Source organism: Paramacrobiotus metropolitanus, unplaced genomic scaffold (genome assembly GCF_019649055.1).
Source record: "Paramacrobiotus metropolitanus isolate TYO unplaced genomic scaffold, Prichtersi_v1.0 Parri_scaffold0000253, whole genome shotgun sequence".
Lineage (NCBI taxonomy): Eukaryota > Metazoa > Tardigrada > Eutardigrada > Parachela > Macrobiotidae > Paramacrobiotus > Paramacrobiotus metropolitanus.
The window spans coordinates 1-22,104 of NW_026570473.1; the positions used below are offsets into that span (position 1 = coordinate 1).

Here is a 22,104-nt window from a genome sequence, read left to right on the forward strand (position 1 = left end):
CTTGCCGATGTAAACTTGTGCAGTATTTACTTTAGTTCGCCTTCCGGTGTACATTCGGGGTAGATAGGTAATCGCATTAAGTTACACAAAAATATCAACATGTGAAGTCAGCAGTACAGAATCTACATATATAATAACGCCAGATACTCGTATAATGTATCACCGACGTTCACAATTTCCTGCTTAGTCAGCCATGAGGTTAAGCAGCTGATTCACTATTTGTACTTTATACAAGACTTGGGTTCGCCGTGGCAACCTTGATGTAAAAATTTAATCATGTAACGGTGTTCTTTGCACTTGCTTGGTCAATAGAATTACCAGGCGTAATGGTACGGCGTATGGTAAGCTGTTAATATTTACTTTTTGTCTTAACATTTAATAAGTGTATCGCACGCAAGTACAAACTTGGATATATTATTTACTTTGTATTGCTTCTTCTGTATAACATTCTCTTTTGAATATCGACAGTCGTCACAGATGCTAATTCAGTTTTTGTTAAACGCGTTAAACGTGTTAAACGCGTACGTAGAATACGTAAGCACCGGGGAATTACCATTCTTAATAAAGTATTCGCCTTGTCAAATATTTCGATTCCTTTGGGCAAGTACATAAAAATTTTTTTTGTGTAATTGCCATGGCCGCCAACTGCTCCGCCACAAGCAGCGAAGACTGTTATGGGAGAAATTGCCAGTACACCTACAACGATAAAATCTTCCTCGGGAAGGGCGCTTTTGGTTTTGTATACCAAGCATCGATTACGCATCATGGGGATGGCGCAGAAATACGAGGAGATGTTGCCGTTAAACGTTGTCATTTTTCAAAAATGCCGGATCCCGTGCGCGATCGGGAGAACTGGGTGAAACGTCGTGCACGATGGGAGAATTTGATCAAGCTGAAGCATCAACGATTGTTAACGTACTACAAAATTTGTGTGTTCCAGTCACCAGGAGGAGCAAGTGTTGAATATCTAATGGATTACTGCAGTGGTATGTTGTGTTTAAAAGAGCGGTCATCGCTCGACTGCATGGTAAAGCGTATATAGGGGGAATTAACCTGCTGGGGCCAGCACTCCCTGTACTTGCTGCCGTCAGCCGGCTGGAGTTTTACGTTGTGGCTGAACATGGTGCTATGTACCGCGCAGTATTTAAAATTATATCACGCTTAACATAGGTACAGCTACAATGTACATACCTGTTGATCCTACTGTTTTTGTTCTGAAAATCCCAGATTCTTTCAAGTTATTGATTTTATATCTATAGATATATCTATTGTTGTATCTATATTTTCTGCATTGTACGCTTTATTTATGCATTTTTAGAAAGTATTTCATTTATTCTTACTGTATTCCGTCCACTGTTGCGCAAACTAGTACTGTGATAGTGTGATATTGAAAGTTTGCTCATCAGAGTTATCATCGCTATGGGTGCGAGGGTCGATCCTTACATCGTGAAACGCGTGCACGAGCTCAAACGTTTGGGAAAGCGTCATTACGATATCGGACTTGAATTTGGTCACTGCATGAGCTGGGTACACAAAGTGCTGAGTAATTATCTCCCCGACGGCAGCAGGAAACCCACGAAAGGAACCAGAAAACCACAGCAACGAAAAACCACAGCAGCGCAGGATCGCAAAATTATCAGTCTCGTAACTCAGAATCGGACAATTACTCACTCCGATATCTTGAAGATCCTGCAGAAAGATCCCGAGCCTGTACTTGTGGGGAAAAGCACAATCGGTAGAAGAATTCGAGCTGCAGGATTTCATAAAACCACCTGTGTGCAGGACGAGCTTTCGCCACAAGCCAAAAATAAGCGAATAGATTTCTGTCATCATCATCGTGTAGCTGTTCGCAAAAATCCGAAGCACTTCTGGTTTTGGCTTTTCTCTGACGAGTCAACGTTTCGCCTTGTAGGAAACAAAGTGCAGGTACAGAAAAAAAACAAAATAAGTGCAGCAAAATATTTCAGTTATTCTATACACGCACGTAAAAAGATGTTTAAAAACGTGCACGAACATCTGCAGATATGGCGTCGTAAGGGGGAGTCGAAATATCAAGACAACTTGCAAGTCCCTGTTGGAAATAATCGGATGATTGGGATAATGTATTGGGGACTAATATCCATAGCAGGTCCGATGTGCTTAGTCGAGATTCCTGGCAGAATGAACGCGGGAAGCTACGTTGAAGTTCTTCGAAAAGAACTGTTGCCCGTATTAGACCAGATTGGGAGAGATAATGTTTTCATGCAAGACGGTGCGCGACCGCATACTGCAGCGACTACGATGGCGTTTCTCAAGAAAGAAAAGGTTCGCGTTCCTACCTGGCCGCCAAAGTCGCCTGATCTCAACCCTATAGAGCACATTTGGGGAATTATGAAGGATCACATCAATAAACATCATTCCCCACGTAACAAAGATGAGCTTCGTGCATGCGTTCAAGAAGCGTGGGAGCACGTCAAAAAGGAAATTGAATTCGAAAATCTTTATGACAGTTTGCCAGACCGACTTGAAGCAGTCATAAAAAATCACGGTGCTCGAATTTGTACAAAAAGGAATTTTTTTAAAAACCGGTGAAAACTTAAAAGAGAAAGTACTGACGATGAATTTGAATAAAGTTAAATAAAGTACGTAATTTTAAGTGTACATGTATGTACCTGTGATTGGCATGCAATCTTAAATAATGCGCGGTACATAATACCATGTTTAGCCACAACGTAAAACTCCAGCCGGCTGACGGCAGCAAGTACAGGAGTGCTGGCCCCAGCAGGTTAATTCCCCCTATATCATCTGTACGAGTACAGTTTTCACATGAGCTTGTAGACAAGTTTTCCGGCTTCCGGAACTGCCAAGTTGGCAGGGGATAAAAGGTGGCAGTGGCAGTGGCAGTTGCCACTGCGCGTTCTGGCAAGCGATAAAACGTGGCAGTTATCGGAATCTTGAATGACATTTGCTGCACGGAAGAGCTCATTTGTTGTAAAATAATTACATTTTTATATAGGTATCCTTTGTAACAAAATATTTAGTATTTCAGAAATTGTGATTCGTCCTATCAGATCTATCTTAGCGCGGATCATGCGCTGGCGCAGCAATAAAGTCCCGACGAATAAGCTTTACGCAGGCGCACCGCACGACCTATTGTCTGAAAGTGTATGAGGGTTTTTCGAAAATGATAGAGACGGCAGAGCCTTCGTTCGTTTTCTTCGTTGTCAGAAGACACAGAAGCAGAGCTGGGGAAATCAGGGCAAACAAGCCTTTATTGTGAAACAATAAAGCAACCACAAAAAAAAACAGAAAACCAATGCGGTCTGAAGCTGTGGAAAAGTAGCTGCCATCGAGCTCGTCAGAAATCGTGACAATGAACAGCGTGCTGCAGCTATGCAACAGCTGAGGCCTGCTGCAGCTATGCAACAGCTGAGGCCGCAAAGCATGGAATCGCTCGTAGGCGCTGAGCTACGCCCCCTAGAGTGCAGCAATGCGCTGATTGGTCCGCGTAGACTAAGTATACGCTGAGTAATCAGAGTAATATAGCGGCACGAATGGCGTGGCCATCTGCGTGCGGGCGACAGAGCAAGTCACAAGAGGTGTCTACCGCCTCGAGTGACCGGTCTCTGACATCGTTTTCCCTTAAATTTTAATAAATGCAGAAAACAGAACGACAGTTCTGTAAAAAACTTTTTCTCTACATTGTGAACCGTGTAAGCATTGGAGAAACCCACGCAACCGTTTGGAAGAAAAAGAAAAGGAAAATGTCGGCTTGCGTTCCTCGTACATTTTCTTATGCTTGGCAGCCAGTAGCGGATGGGTTTGACCCCAAAGCTTCACAAAGATATGCTCTTCGGCCCTCACTGATTGTCTGGCATGTAAAAGTGTATGAGGAATACAAGAGGACATTTTTTGTCCTCTAAACGCGACATGAGTTTCTCAGTTGCTTGTTGGTTACATAATATAGAGGAAAAAACTTCTTTACAAAACTATAGTTTCATTTTCTGAAGTTTGAGGGAAACTTATTTTATGGAAACTTAAAGGAAACTTATTTTACTGAAACAGAAACTTAAAATTAAAAAAAAACTGAAAAACCTAAAGGAAACGTAATTTACTGAAACTTAAAATGAAAACGAACGGAGACAATTTTTTCTCTGCCGTCCCACGATAATAATGCCGCACGAATGCTCAAACATCGGGAGTGACCGATTCGCGACCTAATTATGAGTTGCGAGTTGAAGTTGCCACTGCCGGTGGCAGTTGCCAGTGGCAGGTGCCACTGCCACCTTTCATCCCCTGCCGCAAGGGCAGCGGAGTCGCCGGACACAGTACCCCTAACCACAGCCGAACTTAAACGCTGTCTCAAAAAAGGCAGTGGAACTAGATTCTCTTGTCGGAAGCACCATGAAGGCTAAGAGAAAGGGGTGGCAACAGTTAAGGGGAGTAAAGGGGTGTCACTAACCATATCCTAAATACCAACCTTGTTATTTATACTTTTGGTTTTGCAGCCCGAGCCGGTAAAACCAAACATTAATGATCTGCCTTTCTTCAGGTGGAGATTTGGCGTCGCTCTTGGGAAGCTCTAAAAGCAAAGAATATCAACTCGACCAGTTGGAAGCCTTGTGCTATGTTACGCAGATTATTGATGGTATCCAATACTTACATGACAAAAAGATCATCCATGGAGATTTGAAGCCGGGCAACATTCTTCTAAACAATGTAAAGCCAGAAAAACACCATCACAGCTTACTGATAGGTGATCTGGACGACCTTATTCCGATGCAGCAGAGCATCAGTAATCCGAGTGACTTTCCCACCGTTCACGGAAGTTTTCGCTACACGTCTCCAGAATGTCTCAAGAAAATGGGCTCACAGGAATGTGATAATCTTGGGAGAAAATCGGACATTTGGAGCATTGGATGTATTATCCACGATCTCGCCAACTGTTGTTTTGATGTGCCAGACAAAATCCTTGTTAAAAAGGGAAGTCCACCACTGTTCACTAATGGTCTTAGTGACTACGTTTTTGCAATGAGAATAGTGGACGGCTACGTCCCTGAGACTGATGATAGAATTTTCACATCGTTTAAAGAGATGATTAAACGTTGTTTAGAAGTAGATAGCAGAAAGAGGCCTTCTGCAACCGAGTTGATGCGTCTACTCTTAAGAGAATTACGCGAACTTGGCGTTAGCCAGCACGAAGGTGCGGTGCAATGCAGTGTCTGCGGAATGTTAAACGCTCAAAGTAACCAGAGTGCAGGTGGGTCTTACGAAGAAGAAATCTTTTGATATATTTTCCAGAACCTTTTCTCTTAAAACTGTGCTGATAAAATGAATATACTTAATTCAGTTAAAAAATGAATTCCATCAAAATCGATCTGATTGTTACTCCTGTTGCAACGCAATAAAACCCCTCGTTAAACGCTGACAGAATTGTTCTTGATAGGTTACAAGATCATACAGTTAGTATTATAAGAAAAACGAGGTACCTGACTATTTCGGTGTAATGAAATCCCGGTGTGGTTATGTACAAAATTCTAATGGGTAGATATTGCGCTTTGTCACAATCAAAATGAACTGCTTTCAGCTTTCTTTTGTGACGAATTAATAAATTTATTATAATCATTTTTTTTAAATTAAAGCTGCAGGTAGTGTGCAGTTAAGCACAGTGCTTACTGTAGTGACTGCAATACCTGAATATTATTTGCAATGAATTAAGTAATATATATGGGTGGAGACTATAGGCACCCCTTTCACCCCCGTTTGCTATAGGCACCCCCTTTTGCACCCTGTTTTACTATAGGCACCCCTTTTCCATTAGTTAATTCTCGCACCCCGTTTTTTCCGCGGACTATAGGCACCCATTTTTAAATTTTTTTCCCAGAAGACTGACAACAATGTTTTGACAGTTTTATTGTTTCACAAAATTTTTTGACGATCTTACATTCTGACATAATTTAGGTCACGCATTCAAAAAAGAAAGGTATGTTAGGCACTCCATCCTACAATTGGCCGGTTTGGCTGATCGGCCAGCATAGACCGAATGCGCAGGGCTTCTTCCACGCGCACGACAATATCGCCCTTTTGGATGGTTTGCTCGTTCGCTCATTGTTTCCGTCCGACGCGTTTTGGGCATCTTAGCAGGATTTCAGTTTCTAGAATCTCTACTAGCCTTGCACGGTGGGTGGCAGCTTTTGTGAAAATTGCGTTCTCTGGCCTGTGCCCTTGCAATTTCACTCTGCCAAGCGCAGACCATTGGCCCGCATTGATTCGTGCCAGGCAACTGGCGCTGCACAACCGGAAGCCTAATGTTCACATCACGCGTTTCGCGTCCGTAGAGCATGGATAACTGAAGGAGGATATGTTCCGGAAGCGCGGCGTCCAGGCTGTTGTATACGGGGACGAACGGGTGACCTTGTCGCTTATATGACAAAACAAAATGATGTTTTCCGAATTCGAATCTGCTTGAAAGCAGATTCGAATTCGGAAAACGCCGGGTAATTGTCCTTCAGGTCGCTTTCTTCTTCGGTAGTGGTTGGGTAAACCAGGTCATTGTCAGATCCTGGATTATCTTCGGATGGGCTACTTGTTACAGAACTGTCAGACATTAACATTACAGAGCCGTTACTCCTGCAGCAACTCACATAATATAATAATTATTACAAAAGAATAGGTAAAAAATCCGGAGCCGGTGGTAAAATGACTTTCTGAAAATTCTCTAAGGTCAACAAAATTCGACCTTAAAACATAGCAACGGACAACAGGGGGTGCCTATAGCTTTCGCACACGACGGGGTGCCTATAGTCTAAGTGGGTGCGACAGGGGGTGCCTATAGATAACGGGGGTGAAAGGGGGTGCCTATAGCCATTTCCAATAAATATACTGTAGATTTCAACAATTAAAAACAACTTATTCAGTAATCTCCGCAATGGTTTCATAGAATGTTCAGAAAGAGAGATCGACATCAATTCCACCGACGACAACCGTACAGAAGATGCGGTGGACCATCTGACACCGTTGAATGTGACAGTACTCCGGGAAAGTGTCAGGAATGTCCAGGAGATGCCCGCTCAATCGCCAACCGATAATGCAACTGGTAAGAGTAGTCCAATTGCTGCGACCGCAACAGGTTGCGACTGGTGCATTTACTGGGTTTATAATCGGTGAGTTATTAGCGTTTGAGAGAATGTTATCGTTTGAGAGGGTTATCGTTGAGAGAGAGAGAGAGGGGGTTATCGTTTGAGAGAATGTTTGAGTTGGGACAATGATTTACAGTTGGCTCGGCTTGACATAATAAGACAGAGATGAACCAAGGACAGTATATAACGGGTACAGGACGCGCGTCTCAATATACACTGCGTGGACAATCTCTCGATTGTGTAGCGGCAGGTACGGGATAAGATACAGGAATACTGGGATTTAAAATAATTTCGGATTTGTGTATATAAAAGGAATAATAATAGTAGGGGAAAGAATTTTGTGAGTGTATGAAGGACATGAGAGGTTGTGGGTGTTTCTTTACTACAGTCGAGACCTTGAAAATTGCGCGTTTAGTCTGTAACTTTCCATAGGTTTACACAGTTATTTTTGGTGGTAGTAATTTGTGTAGTTAAGAAAGTTGATTGCTTAATGGAGCGAAGTGCTCAGCGAACTATTATGTTTTGCACTGATAGTCTTGGATGTGTAGTAACAGGTGGTTTGTATATGGGATGTAGGCTGGGACGTACATTAAAAGGTTGTTCGAGAGAATGTTTGATTTAATTGGTTTATTGACTGGATTTTTTGAGTTCGGTGAGTATATTAGAAGTTGAGGAACGTTGTGTTTAAGTTATTATGGATTTTACGAAGTATATGCAGTGAGGAGAATGTTTTTCTTGTTGGTTATTTTCTGGTGGCCGGTTTAGATTTTCGGAAGCGTACTGATTCAGGTTGCGTGTTTTGTTTGGCTTTGGTCTTTTTAGGTTGAGTATAGTTTAGTAAGTTTTCTTTCATAGTTTCTTTTGAGTATTGTTTTTTTAATAAAATAATGGAAACTGGTTGTGATCGCAAGAAATACAAGCGTGAGCATGTGCGTGATTATAGAGAAAAAACCGCAAAACGGAAACTGATGGTAATTGTAGCAAGGAAGATAATGAAGTAGTAATGATGTTAGACATGAAAATGTGAAGTTAAGAAACAAAAATGTAAACTTAACAGGGTCAGCAAAACACAACAATTCAGGACAAAATCGTAAAGTAATGCTTAAGAAAAGATCCGGACAACCATTACACATTACCATACTTCGCAATTGTCGTTTAGCACGTTCTTTTTACAAAAATTGTCCAATAACTGTCCAAAAATTCTCCAATAATTTTTTTCCAAACATACCAGAAAACGCACCACCTTTAGTATTCCGATTACATTTTCGTTTTTTAACTTTTACATTCTCATATCTAACATCATCACCACTTCCCACATTATCTTCCCTGCTACAATTACCATCAGTTTCGATTTTGCATTTCTTTCTTTAATCACGATATACTCACGCGTGTATTTCTTACAATCACAACCACCTTCCATTATTTTATTAAGAAAAGAATTCTTAAACGAAAATAATGTATAAAAGAAAACTTACTGAACCATACTCAACCTAAAAAGACTTACCAAAGCCAAACAAAAGACAGCAACCTGAATCAGTAAGTATCTACAAATCCACACCGGCCACCAAAAAATAACCAACAAGAAAAACATTTTGCTCACTCCATATACTTCGTTCAGTCCATAATAACTCAAACACAAGATTCCTCAACTTCTTATATACCGACCGAACTAAAAAAATCCAGTCAAGAAACCAATTAAAATATACATTTTCTCGAACAACCTTTTAATATACCTACTAACCTACTTCCCATATACAAACCACCTGTTGCTACACATCCAAGACTATCAGAGCAAAACATAATAGTCTGCTCCATTAAGCAATCAACTTTCTCGAAATTTCTTGAATTTTCCACAATAATCCATCACTATCTACAACCCGCAACACACTCCACTTCCTGTAACACTTTATTAAACACTCAAATACGAACAACCAGAAAGTCGAATATATTTATATCATACTACAGTAAAAATCCCTTTATCTTCACCCAAATTCAGTGTATAACCTTTCTTCGCTACACTGGATTAGTACACCCTTTCTTCATTTCGTCAAACATATCACCTTTAACATAATTTATTATTAAATTCTCTATTCAGCACTTTACATTCCTACCCCTTATAATTTCCACATACAATATACTCCTGCAATGTACTCCTACATTATGTAGGAGCACATTGCAATATGCTCCTACATATGTAGGAGCACATTGCAATGTGCTTCTACATATGTAGTAGCACATATATATAGGAGCACATTGCAATGTGCTCATACTTATGTAGGAGCACATTGCAGGAGCATATTGGATTATGTTTGTTTGGGTACTAAAATTCCGTTTTTCTCCTCCTAGAACCGATGAAACCGATGCAGTGTGCTCCTGCATAATGTACGAGCACATTGCAAGGTGCTCCTACATAATGTAGGAGCACATAATGTAACCTAAAAAAGATGCCGAGCCAACAACGCCATCTACAAGTTTCACGCATCGTTACTCGACTCATGTCACATGACTGTTAGGCCCCACCGCTTCCTTCAACCGGCCGGACCCTTCCGTACTCTACGGGCGCCAAAATTACTTTTGTTTACACGGATATCGAAGACCAAAAACCGAAACTACAGTTTCATATATGCTACGACTGATTCTAGTCGTATACCGCATATAAGAACCTGTCTCGGTTCAATGAACCTGCCGCAAAAATTTGTGGGCACGGCAGGCCGCCTTAACGTCCTGCCACATGCCAATGAACATCTTGCCCGCTACTTTTCCCGCCTCAGCTGGTCACTCTTGTTGCACAGACAGACAATGCGGGCCGGCGCATGCCGTACGAGTGCTACTTTTTAGAAAATTGTTGTTGTTAACACGTTGCGTTTTGGAGATATTGGTTGTGGCCATAAAACAGTGCAGAAAAGCCGCTTTCGAATGATGTGCGATAGGAAAAAATAATTGCTACCACTGACTAACAAACGCGATATTAGCCACCATCGTACGCTAAACTCTAGCCATCTTTTAGCGTACGAAACTGGCTAATACCGCGTCTGTTAATTAGTGGTTGCAGTTATTGAAACTTTTTTCACATCATTCGAAAGCAGTCTTTCTATACTGCTTTATGGCCACAAAGATTATCTCCTAAAAGTAACGTGTCAAAAACAACAATTTTTGAAACGTTGCACTCTTGGTGCGCGGCGGCCCGCATTGTTGGTCTGTGCATACGAGTGACCAGGTCAGGCAGAAAAAGTAGCGGGCAGCCTGCCTATTCGCCGGCCTCCGGCCGCTAGGGTGGGCACATCGAGAACAATAGTCGCGCGTCCTGTACACGTTATATACTGTCCTTGGTTGAACCCTACGACTCAGAAAACTTAAAATGCGTAAAGCATCCTAAGAAACAAACCATGAAACACATGAATCACTTGAAACACGTAAAACGCATGAAACACATGAAACACATGCATAACATGAAACGCATGAAATACATGAAACACATGAAAAACATAAGCAAGAAGGCGACGCCCATGAAACATGAAACGCGAAGCACGAAGAAGGAACGTAAGGAAGCCTAACAAGTAATAAGAACAGAAATCTGAAACAGTGAAACATCGAAACACTGAACCTTGCATAATAAGACATTTAAGTGATGAAACCCGAAACATGAAACGGGAAACGCGAAGTTAAAACCTAACAAACCAAACAAGAAAGGAAACATGAAACAATGAATCGAAACCTACAAATAGGTCATGAATATGACGAGCCGTTCGTGCAAAAAGGTTTTATGTATGTTATGTTACTAATGATATCTCTATATAATAATTGCGTAAGCCATAATCTTTGTTGAGTCCGTCAGCTCGCCGCCCTGATCCAAACTGATCTGGCTATGCATCATTCGATAGCCCTTTACGTGTAGATTTGCCACCACAAATCAGTTTTTGGAGAAAAAGTTGCATTTGAAAGAAAACTTTTAAAAACTTCAGTATACAAAGTCTATGGGAAAAGCCAAGAACCCACCACTGCTAAACTGACCAACCCACCACTGTCTCAACATGGCACCAAACATTTTTCGCGATTCCGTCAGCTGGATCATGGATGGAATTTTGTGTTCCATAACAGATAATATGCCACCGTACTACGTTAAACGTTTGTACATTTCTTATCGCAATTTGTTTTAAGAAAGAAAATAAAGCTACAAACTGACAAGATTCTGCGAAGGTGGAACGGTTCGAAAATCTGTTTTCAAGTAGCTGCCTCTGTAGTGGTGATAGGCAGTCGCACAGTGCGCTAAAATCTTAAGAAGATTTAATAATGCAGCCGGTGTAGATCAGTGGTAAGACGGACGCTACAGACGCAGCTGGCACGGGTTCGAGTCCCGTCATCGGCAGATTTTTATTTCTTCAGTATCTTCAGTAAATTCAGAAATTCATATTTAAATTTCATTTATAGAATCAGCAGTGCTCTCCTGTCGCAGGCGTCCGCCCTTCTAAGATGGTAGCAGATCCGTTGGTTCCCCCCTCCGGGTGTATTTAAAGTACAGCAATAGGCTTGGCTCCACACGCACCGTGTAAGAAAACGGATAGGCGCATTTAGGGGCGGGGGGGTTGTCTTTCTTGCTGAATTGTTGCAAATAAATTTTGTGAAAGGAAAGGAGAATTTTTTAAATTTGTTGTTTTCAGTAAAAGCGCAGTTCGAGAAAGGGCAAATAAGGCAACTTGAAATCGTTAAAGTTTGCTTGAAAGTACAGCGTCCTGTTTCATCCGCATGTCTTGTTGGGAGTGTACTTATACAACTTCTACGTAATCTGCTGCATGCGCATTGCCCACCACGGTGCAGCAGAATCCAAAATATGTTCGTTTTAAAGTTAAATGTGGCGCGAATTGCATGATCCATTAAATAAGGTGGAATCCTTCATTATCATTAAGTAACAAGGGATTAGGGAAAAGTCGACCTTTGTCTCTTCGTTATAATTATAGCGTATTAGGAGGCGGAGCTGCGGCGCGAGCGGAGCTCGCGGAGGAGTAAACGAGGCATGCATCCGATTTCTGGGTAAGAACACATACTTTCTATACATACTATATACGATAATTTTCAGTGTATCAAGCGGTCGAAAATAAATGACGTTACGGGTTTCTTTATGTTTAATTGTACTCGCGCAGAATCATTAAATTTTAAAAATACAAACTTGATATCGCCTAAATTTATGTTCAGCCTTCTGCCTAATACTATTAAATTTTAGTAGGTGTTTAATTTCGTAACAAATAAATGCAAAAACGTTAGTACAGCAAATATCACAGTTTTACGTTTTCCGGTAAATTGTTAACTATCGGAAAGGTGCCGGTGGCCACTGGGTGCTGTTAGTGGCACGGTGCCCGTTTGTTTATGACACGGCGCTGTCGGCGAAACTCTCGGTACCACCTTTGTCGGCAGTGGTTGTCTCGGCACCACTAATTAACGAAGTGCTCAGCACTTCGTTAATCCGGAGTTCTCGCTTCCAGTTGATCGCAGCACTTAGTGCTGCGATCAACTGGAAGCGAGAACTCCGGAATTTTGTTTCCGCCCGTGGTGCAGCAAAGGAATGACAATAATTGTGTACTTTTCGCGATCGCATTCCCATCGGAACTCATTAACAAAACAAATCCCGAAAATACCAGGTTTAATGACCAACAAATGAGGCCGCATGTTAGCGATGCGTTAAGCGGCAACAAACTTCGCTTGACGATTTTCCCTGCCGGTGGTGGCTGGGGCAAAATAGAAAAACGGCCGAGAGAAAATTGCTGGTGACTGTTATAAGATTAAATAACAGGGGTATGACAATAGCCAAAAGGGTGTGTGGTAAGGAGTGATAAGTGTCTAAGCGGCGTTTATTTATTAAGAAAAGGGGGTGACAATAGTTAAAAGGGGTGCAGGGTGGTGACACTTTAATTCTTACGATAAATGTGACATTTTAATTTGCTTGCATGTTTGTCGAGGTTATGCTTCTTCCATAAAACCCATACAGTACTTACCATTCTCACTTGCACAGAGTTGCACTCATGGGTTTTGATTTTTGTACGGGTTATGATCTGGCCATTGCAATAACTATTCCGCGCAATTTGCGCGGGGTCAGCTAGTGTTTGTTATGATCGCCATGTTACTCATGTTACGTTTGTTATGTACGTTTGTTAGCCGCAGGGCATAAGCCATTACTTTTGATCCAAATAAATCAGAATATTTTAATAATTTTTTTTATTTTCTATCACTAACTCTTGCGCCAAAACGTCTGATTAGAAATAATTTGAAATCAAGCATAAAATAGTATCATGTATACAAGAACATAGATAACAAACGCCACATAAGTAACATAACATACATAAGAAGCGTAACATAAGAACATGACATACATAAACCTTTTTGCCCGAACCGCTCGTCAAACATGAAACACGATACGTTTCATGTTTCATTGTTTCCCGAATATTATTTCATTTTTCAGTGTTTTATGTTTTATTGTTCAACTAATCCATATTTACTATTGCTTAGTGTTTGCTGTTTCTTTTTTCATGACCCATACTCATGTTATATGTTTATTTGGTTTTTGCTGTCCAGCTGAGAGCTCGGTTTTTGCAATTATAAAAAAGCGTTGTCCCAACTTGCAGATTCTATGGCTCGTTTGGCCTACCGCAACCGCGAAATGTTTCCCCGAAATGGGTCAGAGAGAAAGTGGCGGAGAGAGAGAGGAAGAAAGGTGGAAGAAAGCGAAAGAGACCGCGGCAAAAGCCGCAAAGAATTTCAGTGTGAACCTGGAGCCGGATAGTTTTTCTGAGGCTTTACATAAATTTCGCCGCAAGTTGGTTTCCATTCATCCTGATAGGCATCCCAACGCAACCGAAGCGGTCAAAGCGCAACTTACGACCGAAACACAAGCTCTTATAGCCAATTGGCAGATTGTGCGCGAATATTTCTTTGCGAAGGATGCCAGCCAACTGGAAGACGAAATTCAGACGAAGACGAAAGACATTCGCGCATTGAGACCAGGTTGATCTACCTGTAGTTCATGTCCTGCACATAGTAAACCGTTCAGTAAATGAGTAAACTATCCTATCTGCCTCGGTGTCTACGTGCATGATCACACTACATATTATTTGGAACCCATTAACATATTACTTGTCCCATTTTATCATTTCCTTGCTTAGAATTTCCGCAGTTTCGTTTTGATAATTCGTTGCGTTACGAGGTTTGCCGCACCCGGCCGACGTCGTAAGCGCATGCAAGTAAAGTTTCTAAGGGTAAACTGTAGTTGTATATGATATTAGTATTCTCCTGTGTGTTGTTCCTGTTTTTAATAAAACGTTTCGTTTGATCTGCTAGTACACGTGTTCGTGCTTTGCTGCCTCTATACGCGGAAGCAAATCCAACAACAAAATTATTTTTGAACTGTAAATAATCACGAGCACTATCTGGTGATTTGTGCAAACACCCGTAACCGGGTCTAACGAGAGCACCGTTGGTGAGAAGGTCGTCAGCAAGTTATCGATAGGTTCAGCAAATCAAATAGTCGGCGTGCCATATAAGGCACCCGTGCACACCGCACTAGTGAATATCCATTGAGTATTCTTGCAGTCCAATACTAGCCTACACAGGCCGTCCCTTGCATTAGCATTGTTATAGTGGGCAATGCGCACACTGTTTACTGAATAAAGGTTACTCTCATACGGGCTCGTTTCCCAGTCGCCGCACATATGTAACATACAAAGGTCACCGTCGACCTGCACAGGTGTGACAACAGGTGCACAAAAGAACTCAGTATTGGGACAGCCGTGGCGGGCCATTACCACCGGCCATTCCCCCTTCCAGGGTTGCATCGTGCGGAGGGGGACGCCACTTCTTTTGAAGCAGATCTTCGGGCGCTGTCACCCGGTAGAGCTAACTGCGCTAACTAACCTCTGTCGATGCTGCGCATTCTCTGGTTGCGCCACCAACCTCGCGTTCATCCCGACACCACCAGCGTCTTGGACCGTGAAGGGCGCAGCGGTCTCCAGCGGCGCGTATTGCTGTGGAACATCTTCTGTTGGTCACCGCGATGCACAGCGTGACCTCTTTGCTGCAGCCGGCGGCAGTCTTCCTCTTCTCGAATTCCAACCGACATCCTATCGTGTCGCTGACGCGTATTATGGGCCAACTGTCCCAGAAGTCGGTTTCATCATCACATCAGCCGTGACCTTTGCTGTGATTAATTAGTTTGCTCGTTAATTGCTGATTGACATGCAGATTGCGCTGAGCAAAGATGGCTTTACGGAGATTGCGGAGGTGCTGATGCAGCGTCCGTATCCGGCGGCTAAAAAGTCGTCCGCAAAATAACGACTTTAAATCAGCAACTTTTACACTTTAAAATAACCAAACCGAGTTCAGACTTCTAACTTATGTAGTGAAACTATCTTAGTGTTTGGCGCATTGCATTGTTATCATGCAGCGCAAAGACACGCATTGCGCCAGCGAGAACAGTGAAAAGAGGTCAAAATCGGTAGAATCTCTACTTAATTCAGCTGACGACTAGGAGCATCTTTAATCAAAATAATTTTATTTAAGGCCTGTATTGGCTGTTAGGCTTACGCGTACTTGTCACTGGCACCGTCTACCTACGTTTATCTGTACAGCAGATGGCTATTGCCTGACATCTTTACAAATTTGGAAGTATTTCCGTCTTTGAAGGGTTAATCTCAGTTCTGATATTCTGATAGCTACTTCTATAAATAGTTGTATGAAAAGGAAACGTACTTGCGATACTTGCAGTTATTTATCATCCATATCCGCAGAGCGGAGCATGGCAGTACGACAAATTTGAACAAATTAAACATTAACAGTTGACCGCACATGTAGTGCTATGGAAGGATTCCACTACTGCTGAGCGCACAGGAAGTGGCACGCGCACCTGTACGTATGTAAATAACGCTTTTATACTGCTTAGTAAGACTCGAATCGGTGCCGAACGTGCGTGAGCACGGGCAGTACATAACGTATAATATTATTTCCTTAGTTAGACTAACTGGACCACGTAACTGGATGTAAGTCAGTACATACACTCTTATTCTTGACCAACGCGCATTCCTGACATACGTGGTGCATTGTGGTGAAATTACCACCCTAAATGAAGCTTGTCTTTTACGAACATTTATTGCTTTGGACAGATACTGTAAGCACCAAGGTCTGTGCTTCGCTATCATGGACACCGATGGCGCCGCCGACAGCGAAGAATCGTATGGGAAAAACTGCCAATACACTTACGATGTCAAACACCTCCACGGGAAGGGAGCCTTTGGTGCTGCTACAAGGCATCGATTACGCATCACGGTGATGCTGCAGAAATACAAGGAGATGTTGCCGTTAAACTTAGCCAGTTTCGAAAGCCGCGCAGCCATTAAGCGATCAGGAAAACTGGGCAAAACGTCGTGCGAGATGGCAAAAATTAATTCAGCTGAAACATGAGCGATTGTTGACGTACCATAAAATTTCCATATTCCATTCCGCAAGAGGAGCAAGCGCCGAATATTTAATGGACTATAGAATTGGTATGTTGTGATTAAGCGAGTTGTTATCAGTTGGCTAACGTCTGATAATCTGTTATTTTTTCTGCAAAATCTTTACATCAGTTTTTAAAGATTTTTCCAGTGTCCAGAAGTTCCTATAGAAGTATACTTCTTAAACCATGACGGTTACCAAGCTACGGTACGGCGAATAAAAAAAAATAAATAAAGGTTAATGACTTGTCGCACAACGAACGAGTAGACGTACATTCAAACAGGTTACACAAATATTAATGACTGGTCTCCCTTCAGATAGTGACTTGACGTCGCTGTTGTGTACCTACAGAGACAACAAATGTCATCTCGATCAGATGGAAGCCTTATGCTGTGCTATGCAAATTATTGATGGGGTGCAATACTTACATGGCAAAAGATGATCCCTGGAGATTTGAGCCCAGCAACATTCTAGTAAACAAAAAAAAAACCCTACTCCAGCTTACTTATCGGTGACCTTGACGATCTAATACCGATGCAGGAGAGCATCAGTAACGCTCGAGACTTTCCAAGCGATGTCCCCTTGATCGATGATAAAATTGCGACACCCTTCAAAAAGATAATTACACGTTGCTTAGAGGTGGATAGCAGAGACAGGCCAGCGGCAGCAGAGTTAATGCGCCTACTCATGAGAAAACGAAAACTAAGCGAACATAGCGACGACGCCGACGGCCAGCAGTCTAGATATGGACGACTTCGTACACGTTAAATTTTTCGAGGCAAGTATTTTGTTTGCATCCACAGTATCCCGCCGTATCCCACGGTATCCTCTACGTATCCCTTATGTATCCTTTCAGTTTTAGTAACTCTGTTCGATTGTTGCCGTATCCCTCCGCATCTCTGCAGTATCCTCTATGTATCCCACATGAACCCCGTTAAAAAACCTAAGAAAACCTAAGAAATCTAAGAAAACGTAATAACGGGATACATGGAGGATGCGCAAAGGATACTGTGGGATACGCTAATTAAAAAGAATGACCACATTAACAATATTTGCAATACGTGCAGAATAGACACTAAGCGATGTGGCCAGTATCCCAGCGTATCCCACAGTATCCTTTACGCATGCATGCTGAATGCTGAATGCAGGTTTAAAGGCCATCAGTAACTGCAGTATCCCAACGTATCTTAACGTATCCTTACTGTATCCGTTGAGTATCCGGATATACTGCAGAGATACGGCGGGATACTGCAGTAACTAAAACTAAGTAGAAAATTTGAGATACATGAAGGATACGCAGGGATACTGTGGAATACAACTAAAAACACATGCCGGAAAAAATTTAACGTGTACTAACCGTGCCATAGGGGAGCAGTCGGCCGACGACGGCATGCTCTGCAATGCAAGGTTTGCGGAACGTCAGCCGCAAAGCTTAACAGAATGGAAAGCAAATTTTAGGAATAAAAAACTAGTATGTATACAATCTGTAACCCTTTATCTAGCTTGTGTTGGCACACTTACGTGTGGTGGCGACTGTCCGTAGTGTGTACTTACTTAAAGTTCGACGCATCCAGTGAACCAACAGTATTTGTGGCTGACGCTGAGGGAAAGTTGGTGCTTCTGTCGCTCAATCGCTCGTCGAATTTCCTGTCTTGGCTAGGTCGATCGACAATCTCCTGTCTTGGCTGGGCGTTTTTGCTCTTCGTTCGCTTTAGAACGTTTTATCATTCTGATTTGGGCGTTTTATCATCCTGGTTTGGCCGGATGCTTTTTCGCATATATTGAGGTAATCCGTGGTTTGTCCATGTCGCGTTCATTGTTTATGTGGCTCGAATACGACGCCGTTTCCCGGAAAAAAATAACCTTCTTAGATATACCTGAGTGGGCTTGATTTACCGAAGATACGAGTACTGCAATCATGGCTGATGGGGTCCGCTCTGTACCCTTAAGCGATTTTCCAGCCAGATGACAGCCACCGTTGCTTATGCAACCACACCTCCTGCGGCTTCCGGAATTCATCCCTACGGCTGCCTTATATGCAAGGATCCTTTTCACTGCGCCAGCTTTGCCCACAGCGAGCGAGGGTGAGCGTACGGGGGTGCGTACTAATTCCGGCAGCCCTTTTTTTCTCAGCCCGAGCTCCTCCCCTACACAAAACCCCGCAACTCCGCAGCCGATATCGCGCAGTCCTCGCCCTGTCATCCTTTGGGACTACAACAATGGCCGTTGAGTGATGCCATGCCCGCAACGCCGGATCCACATCTGCGAGCAATGTTACGATGCCGCACACGTTCGTGGTTTTCATAAGTTGAATTCCGTTCAGATTCCTGTTTCGTCACGCTTTCTTTATCGTCTGTGCCATGGTATCTCAACTTTTCTCATAATACTGCAGCAGTTCACTCAGACTGGCTATCACTCGCTAAATTTAATTAATAACCTAATTTGTCTTTGCAGTTATCCCGTTTTACCTCCGCGCGGTTGGGGCTTGCCTTTCGGTTTGGGGGTGTCCAGCGAGCCTTTTATCATAAAATGGGTGACCGACGGCGCCCTTCAGTGCGTCGTCTGGGCATTGCCCAGGCTGATCACTTGCCCCGGCATCCTCAGGCGGCAATGTTTCGGTCGTGAGCGAGCTCATAAGCGTTGATACAGTGTATATACCGGTAGATTAATTAATATTCGAGAGCCGATTTCTTGAAATTTATTCCAAAAAAATTTTAATAAAAATCAGATTTAAGACCATGACAAGGCCGACTAATAATTCATGTAGCGTCACATTGTTTTTACCCGTAAATAATCAGAAAATAACGATAAATCCATCTGATCGACATAGAGTCTGCTTCTGAACTTTGCACGGCGAAATTAAATCGATAATGTTGGCAGTCTCCTGATAATAGAGTACCAGCAATAAAAAGCGATGAAGAATACTGTTCTCAGAGCAGATTATAATAGCGTACTATTTTCTTGCTTGCTGGCATTTGTAAACACCGTAGTACGACACCTATCACGCACAAGCCCAGTATAATAAGAACTGCTAGAGTAATGAGGCTTTGACGATGCCTTTGATACAGAACCTTCGTAACGCTGCGTACAAGCTCAACAGGCTCCAAAAGTACTTCTCGCCACGTCTGCAACTTCCGCATTTGCTTGGATAGTTCCTCTCCAGAAATTCTAAGGTTAGCATTGGTGTGTAAACACTGTCGAATGCACGCAGCTATATCCTCTCTAATGGAATCAATGATTTCCGGCGTATATCCATCGATAATGTACCGTACATACTGATGCCCAGTTAACGCTGCATTGACCCTGACCCTATGGTTTTCCTTTTGCAGCCACTTTTCCTTGTAATCAACAGCGCCGTTGACCAGATCAACCATTATGCAACCAAAACTCCAAATGTCACTTTTCCTTCCCGGTAGCGCATTGTTTTGCGCTATGAATTTATTCACTATTTCCGGTGACATATAGCGTGGAGTTCCGCGCAGGTCCCTCACATCCTGGGAGACGGTAGTATCTCCATGCATCAGTACGTAATCATCCAAATCGCCGATCACCAACATTTGTTGATTCCACTGGGAAAGCTTCGTAAATATATTTGAAGGTTTCAAATCTCCGTGGATGACACGGTGATTATGCAAAAAGCTAATTCCATCCGCCATGTCAATTCCAAAACTCACCACGGTGGTCCAGTTTAGCTGTTTTCTTTGCTGAATATATTTTTCCAGATCGCCTAAAATGTCAGATTGGCCAACGTAATTCAAACTACAATTCTGGTAAGTTAACAACGTACCATTGCACCACTCCATTATCATTTCCAGGGCTGGCAGGCCGTTTGTCTTTGTTATCTCATATCTGTAGTACTCCAGCACGTTTCGATGTCGTAACGTTGTTAGTCTATTAAGCCGGGCACGAATCTCTTGTTCAGTTTCCCCTGCCGACTGACCACTCAGTCTGCAGATTTTGGACGCGATCGTGGTGGCGCCACGAAAAGCACGGGTCTTTTTGATCGTGACTTTAAAAACATTACCAAATGCGCCTCTTCCGATAAACTCCTTTTTCGTATACTTTAAACCGTTACAGAATAGTAAGGTTTCTGCTTCAATGGTACTCATTTATGAAACCTCACAAAAATGACAACTATGCTCACAAACTGTTTATATAACGTCAATATTAACAAAATGTGGAAACAAACATGTAAAATATGACAAAGCGACGACAGATGTAGGCAGCTGCGCGCGCACGTGGAAGTTTCTTATCACATCATCCAATATCGTTATCGTCAGCAATTCAGTATGGCTCATGTTATCAGGAACTAGGAAGCTTGATGATATTCGGGACTTTCGTGTGATAGGATAAATTATACTGCCTAGTAGAGAGCTGACCATGAGAGCGAGAGTATATTAGCGCGGTTAAACTCTATGCCGCAAGTGCGACCTGATTACAGCGGCTGCACTACTGCTCAATCAGTATGACTTTACAAGTACTAAATCAGTGATCACAACCAATACTTCGACTTTATCCGTCATTGTATCACTTATACTTTATGGTGCAGCTATCGGATCACTGCAACCCGCGCTATCACATCGAGAGATACGTAGCACGCTACATGGGGGGCTGGTGTTCGGTTAGCTTAACCACACAGTAAAAAGTGTGGTTCAGCTAAATGATTACCAACCGCCCAATGTGCCGCATTACATACTTGCTGATCTTGCGTGGGTTGCAGTGATCCGATAGCTGCACCGTAAAGTATAAGAGTGATCCAATGACGGATCAAATCGAAGTACTTCTAATCACTAGTTACTAGTACTAGGAGTCTAGTTAGTAAACGCATCTGTGTTAAAATGCAAGAAAACCTATGTTACTTACTTTACCTTTGCCGCCTCATTTGCTTCTGTTTTCTCGCTTTACGGTACTTGTTCTACTTCGCCTTTGCCTTTACGTTTGCCGCCGTGAAAATCGATTTCATCTTACACCGTCGAAAAACGTTTTAAAGTCTCATCCGATAGTTAACATTAAAAAGTAATACCAACGACACTTTGCCATTTACAGAGCGTAGACCAACCTAAAGTTGCTTTTTCTTAAGGTTAACTGTATCTCGAAACCCTTGTTATACGATATTACGGGTAGTTTAACACGGTAGTTGTTAGAAATTATATTACCAATATAATATACACTCATAATGTGTCATCTACTTGTGAACTATGATCATTGTCTTACTAGCTGATCTATGAGTGTACGGTGCACCCAGGTCACCAATCCCCTTGTTTATCAGATGTTTAGGTGCAGTAACTTACTAATATCGTGAATGTACCTAGTGCTATATAAGAAACCTGCTTGTATAACGTTGATGAACAGAACATAACAGAACAACACCAGTGTGTGCGACGCTTCCGGTTTCTGTTCCCGTGACTATAATAATCTCCTAATATAAATTCTAACAGATTATGAGACCTGCTTGTCTCTAAGCAGGAAGTTGTATCTGCCGTGTCTTACTAGTATAGTGGTTTGCTACTGT

The 22,104-nt window shown here is 42.4% G+C and overlaps 1 protein-coding gene across 2 annotated transcripts; it reads left to right on the forward strand.

The window, feature by feature from the left end:
- The first annotated feature begins 176 nt into the window (after positions 1–176).
- On the forward strand, positions 177–14,484 carry LOC129601580 (mitogen-activated protein kinase kinase kinase 19-like). Of its 2 annotated transcripts, XR_008692250.1 has the most exons (5): positions 177–986; positions 4,532–5,239; positions 6,920–7,075; positions 12,074–12,146; positions 13,733–14,484. XR_008692250.1 is itself a non-coding variant. In XM_055500415.1 (4 exons), the coding sequence occupies exons 1-4, from the start codon at positions 635–637 to the stop codon at positions 13,888–13,890; spliced, it is 1,374 nt and encodes a 457-aa protein (XP_055356390.1). In that variant the 5' UTR covers positions 177–634; the 3' UTR covers positions 13,891–14,484. The 2 variants fall into 2 exon arrangements, 1 of the variants encoding a protein (XP_055356390.1); XM_055500415.1 differs by lacking the exon at positions 12,074–12,146.
- Positions 14,485–22,104: the final 7,620 nt, after the last annotated feature.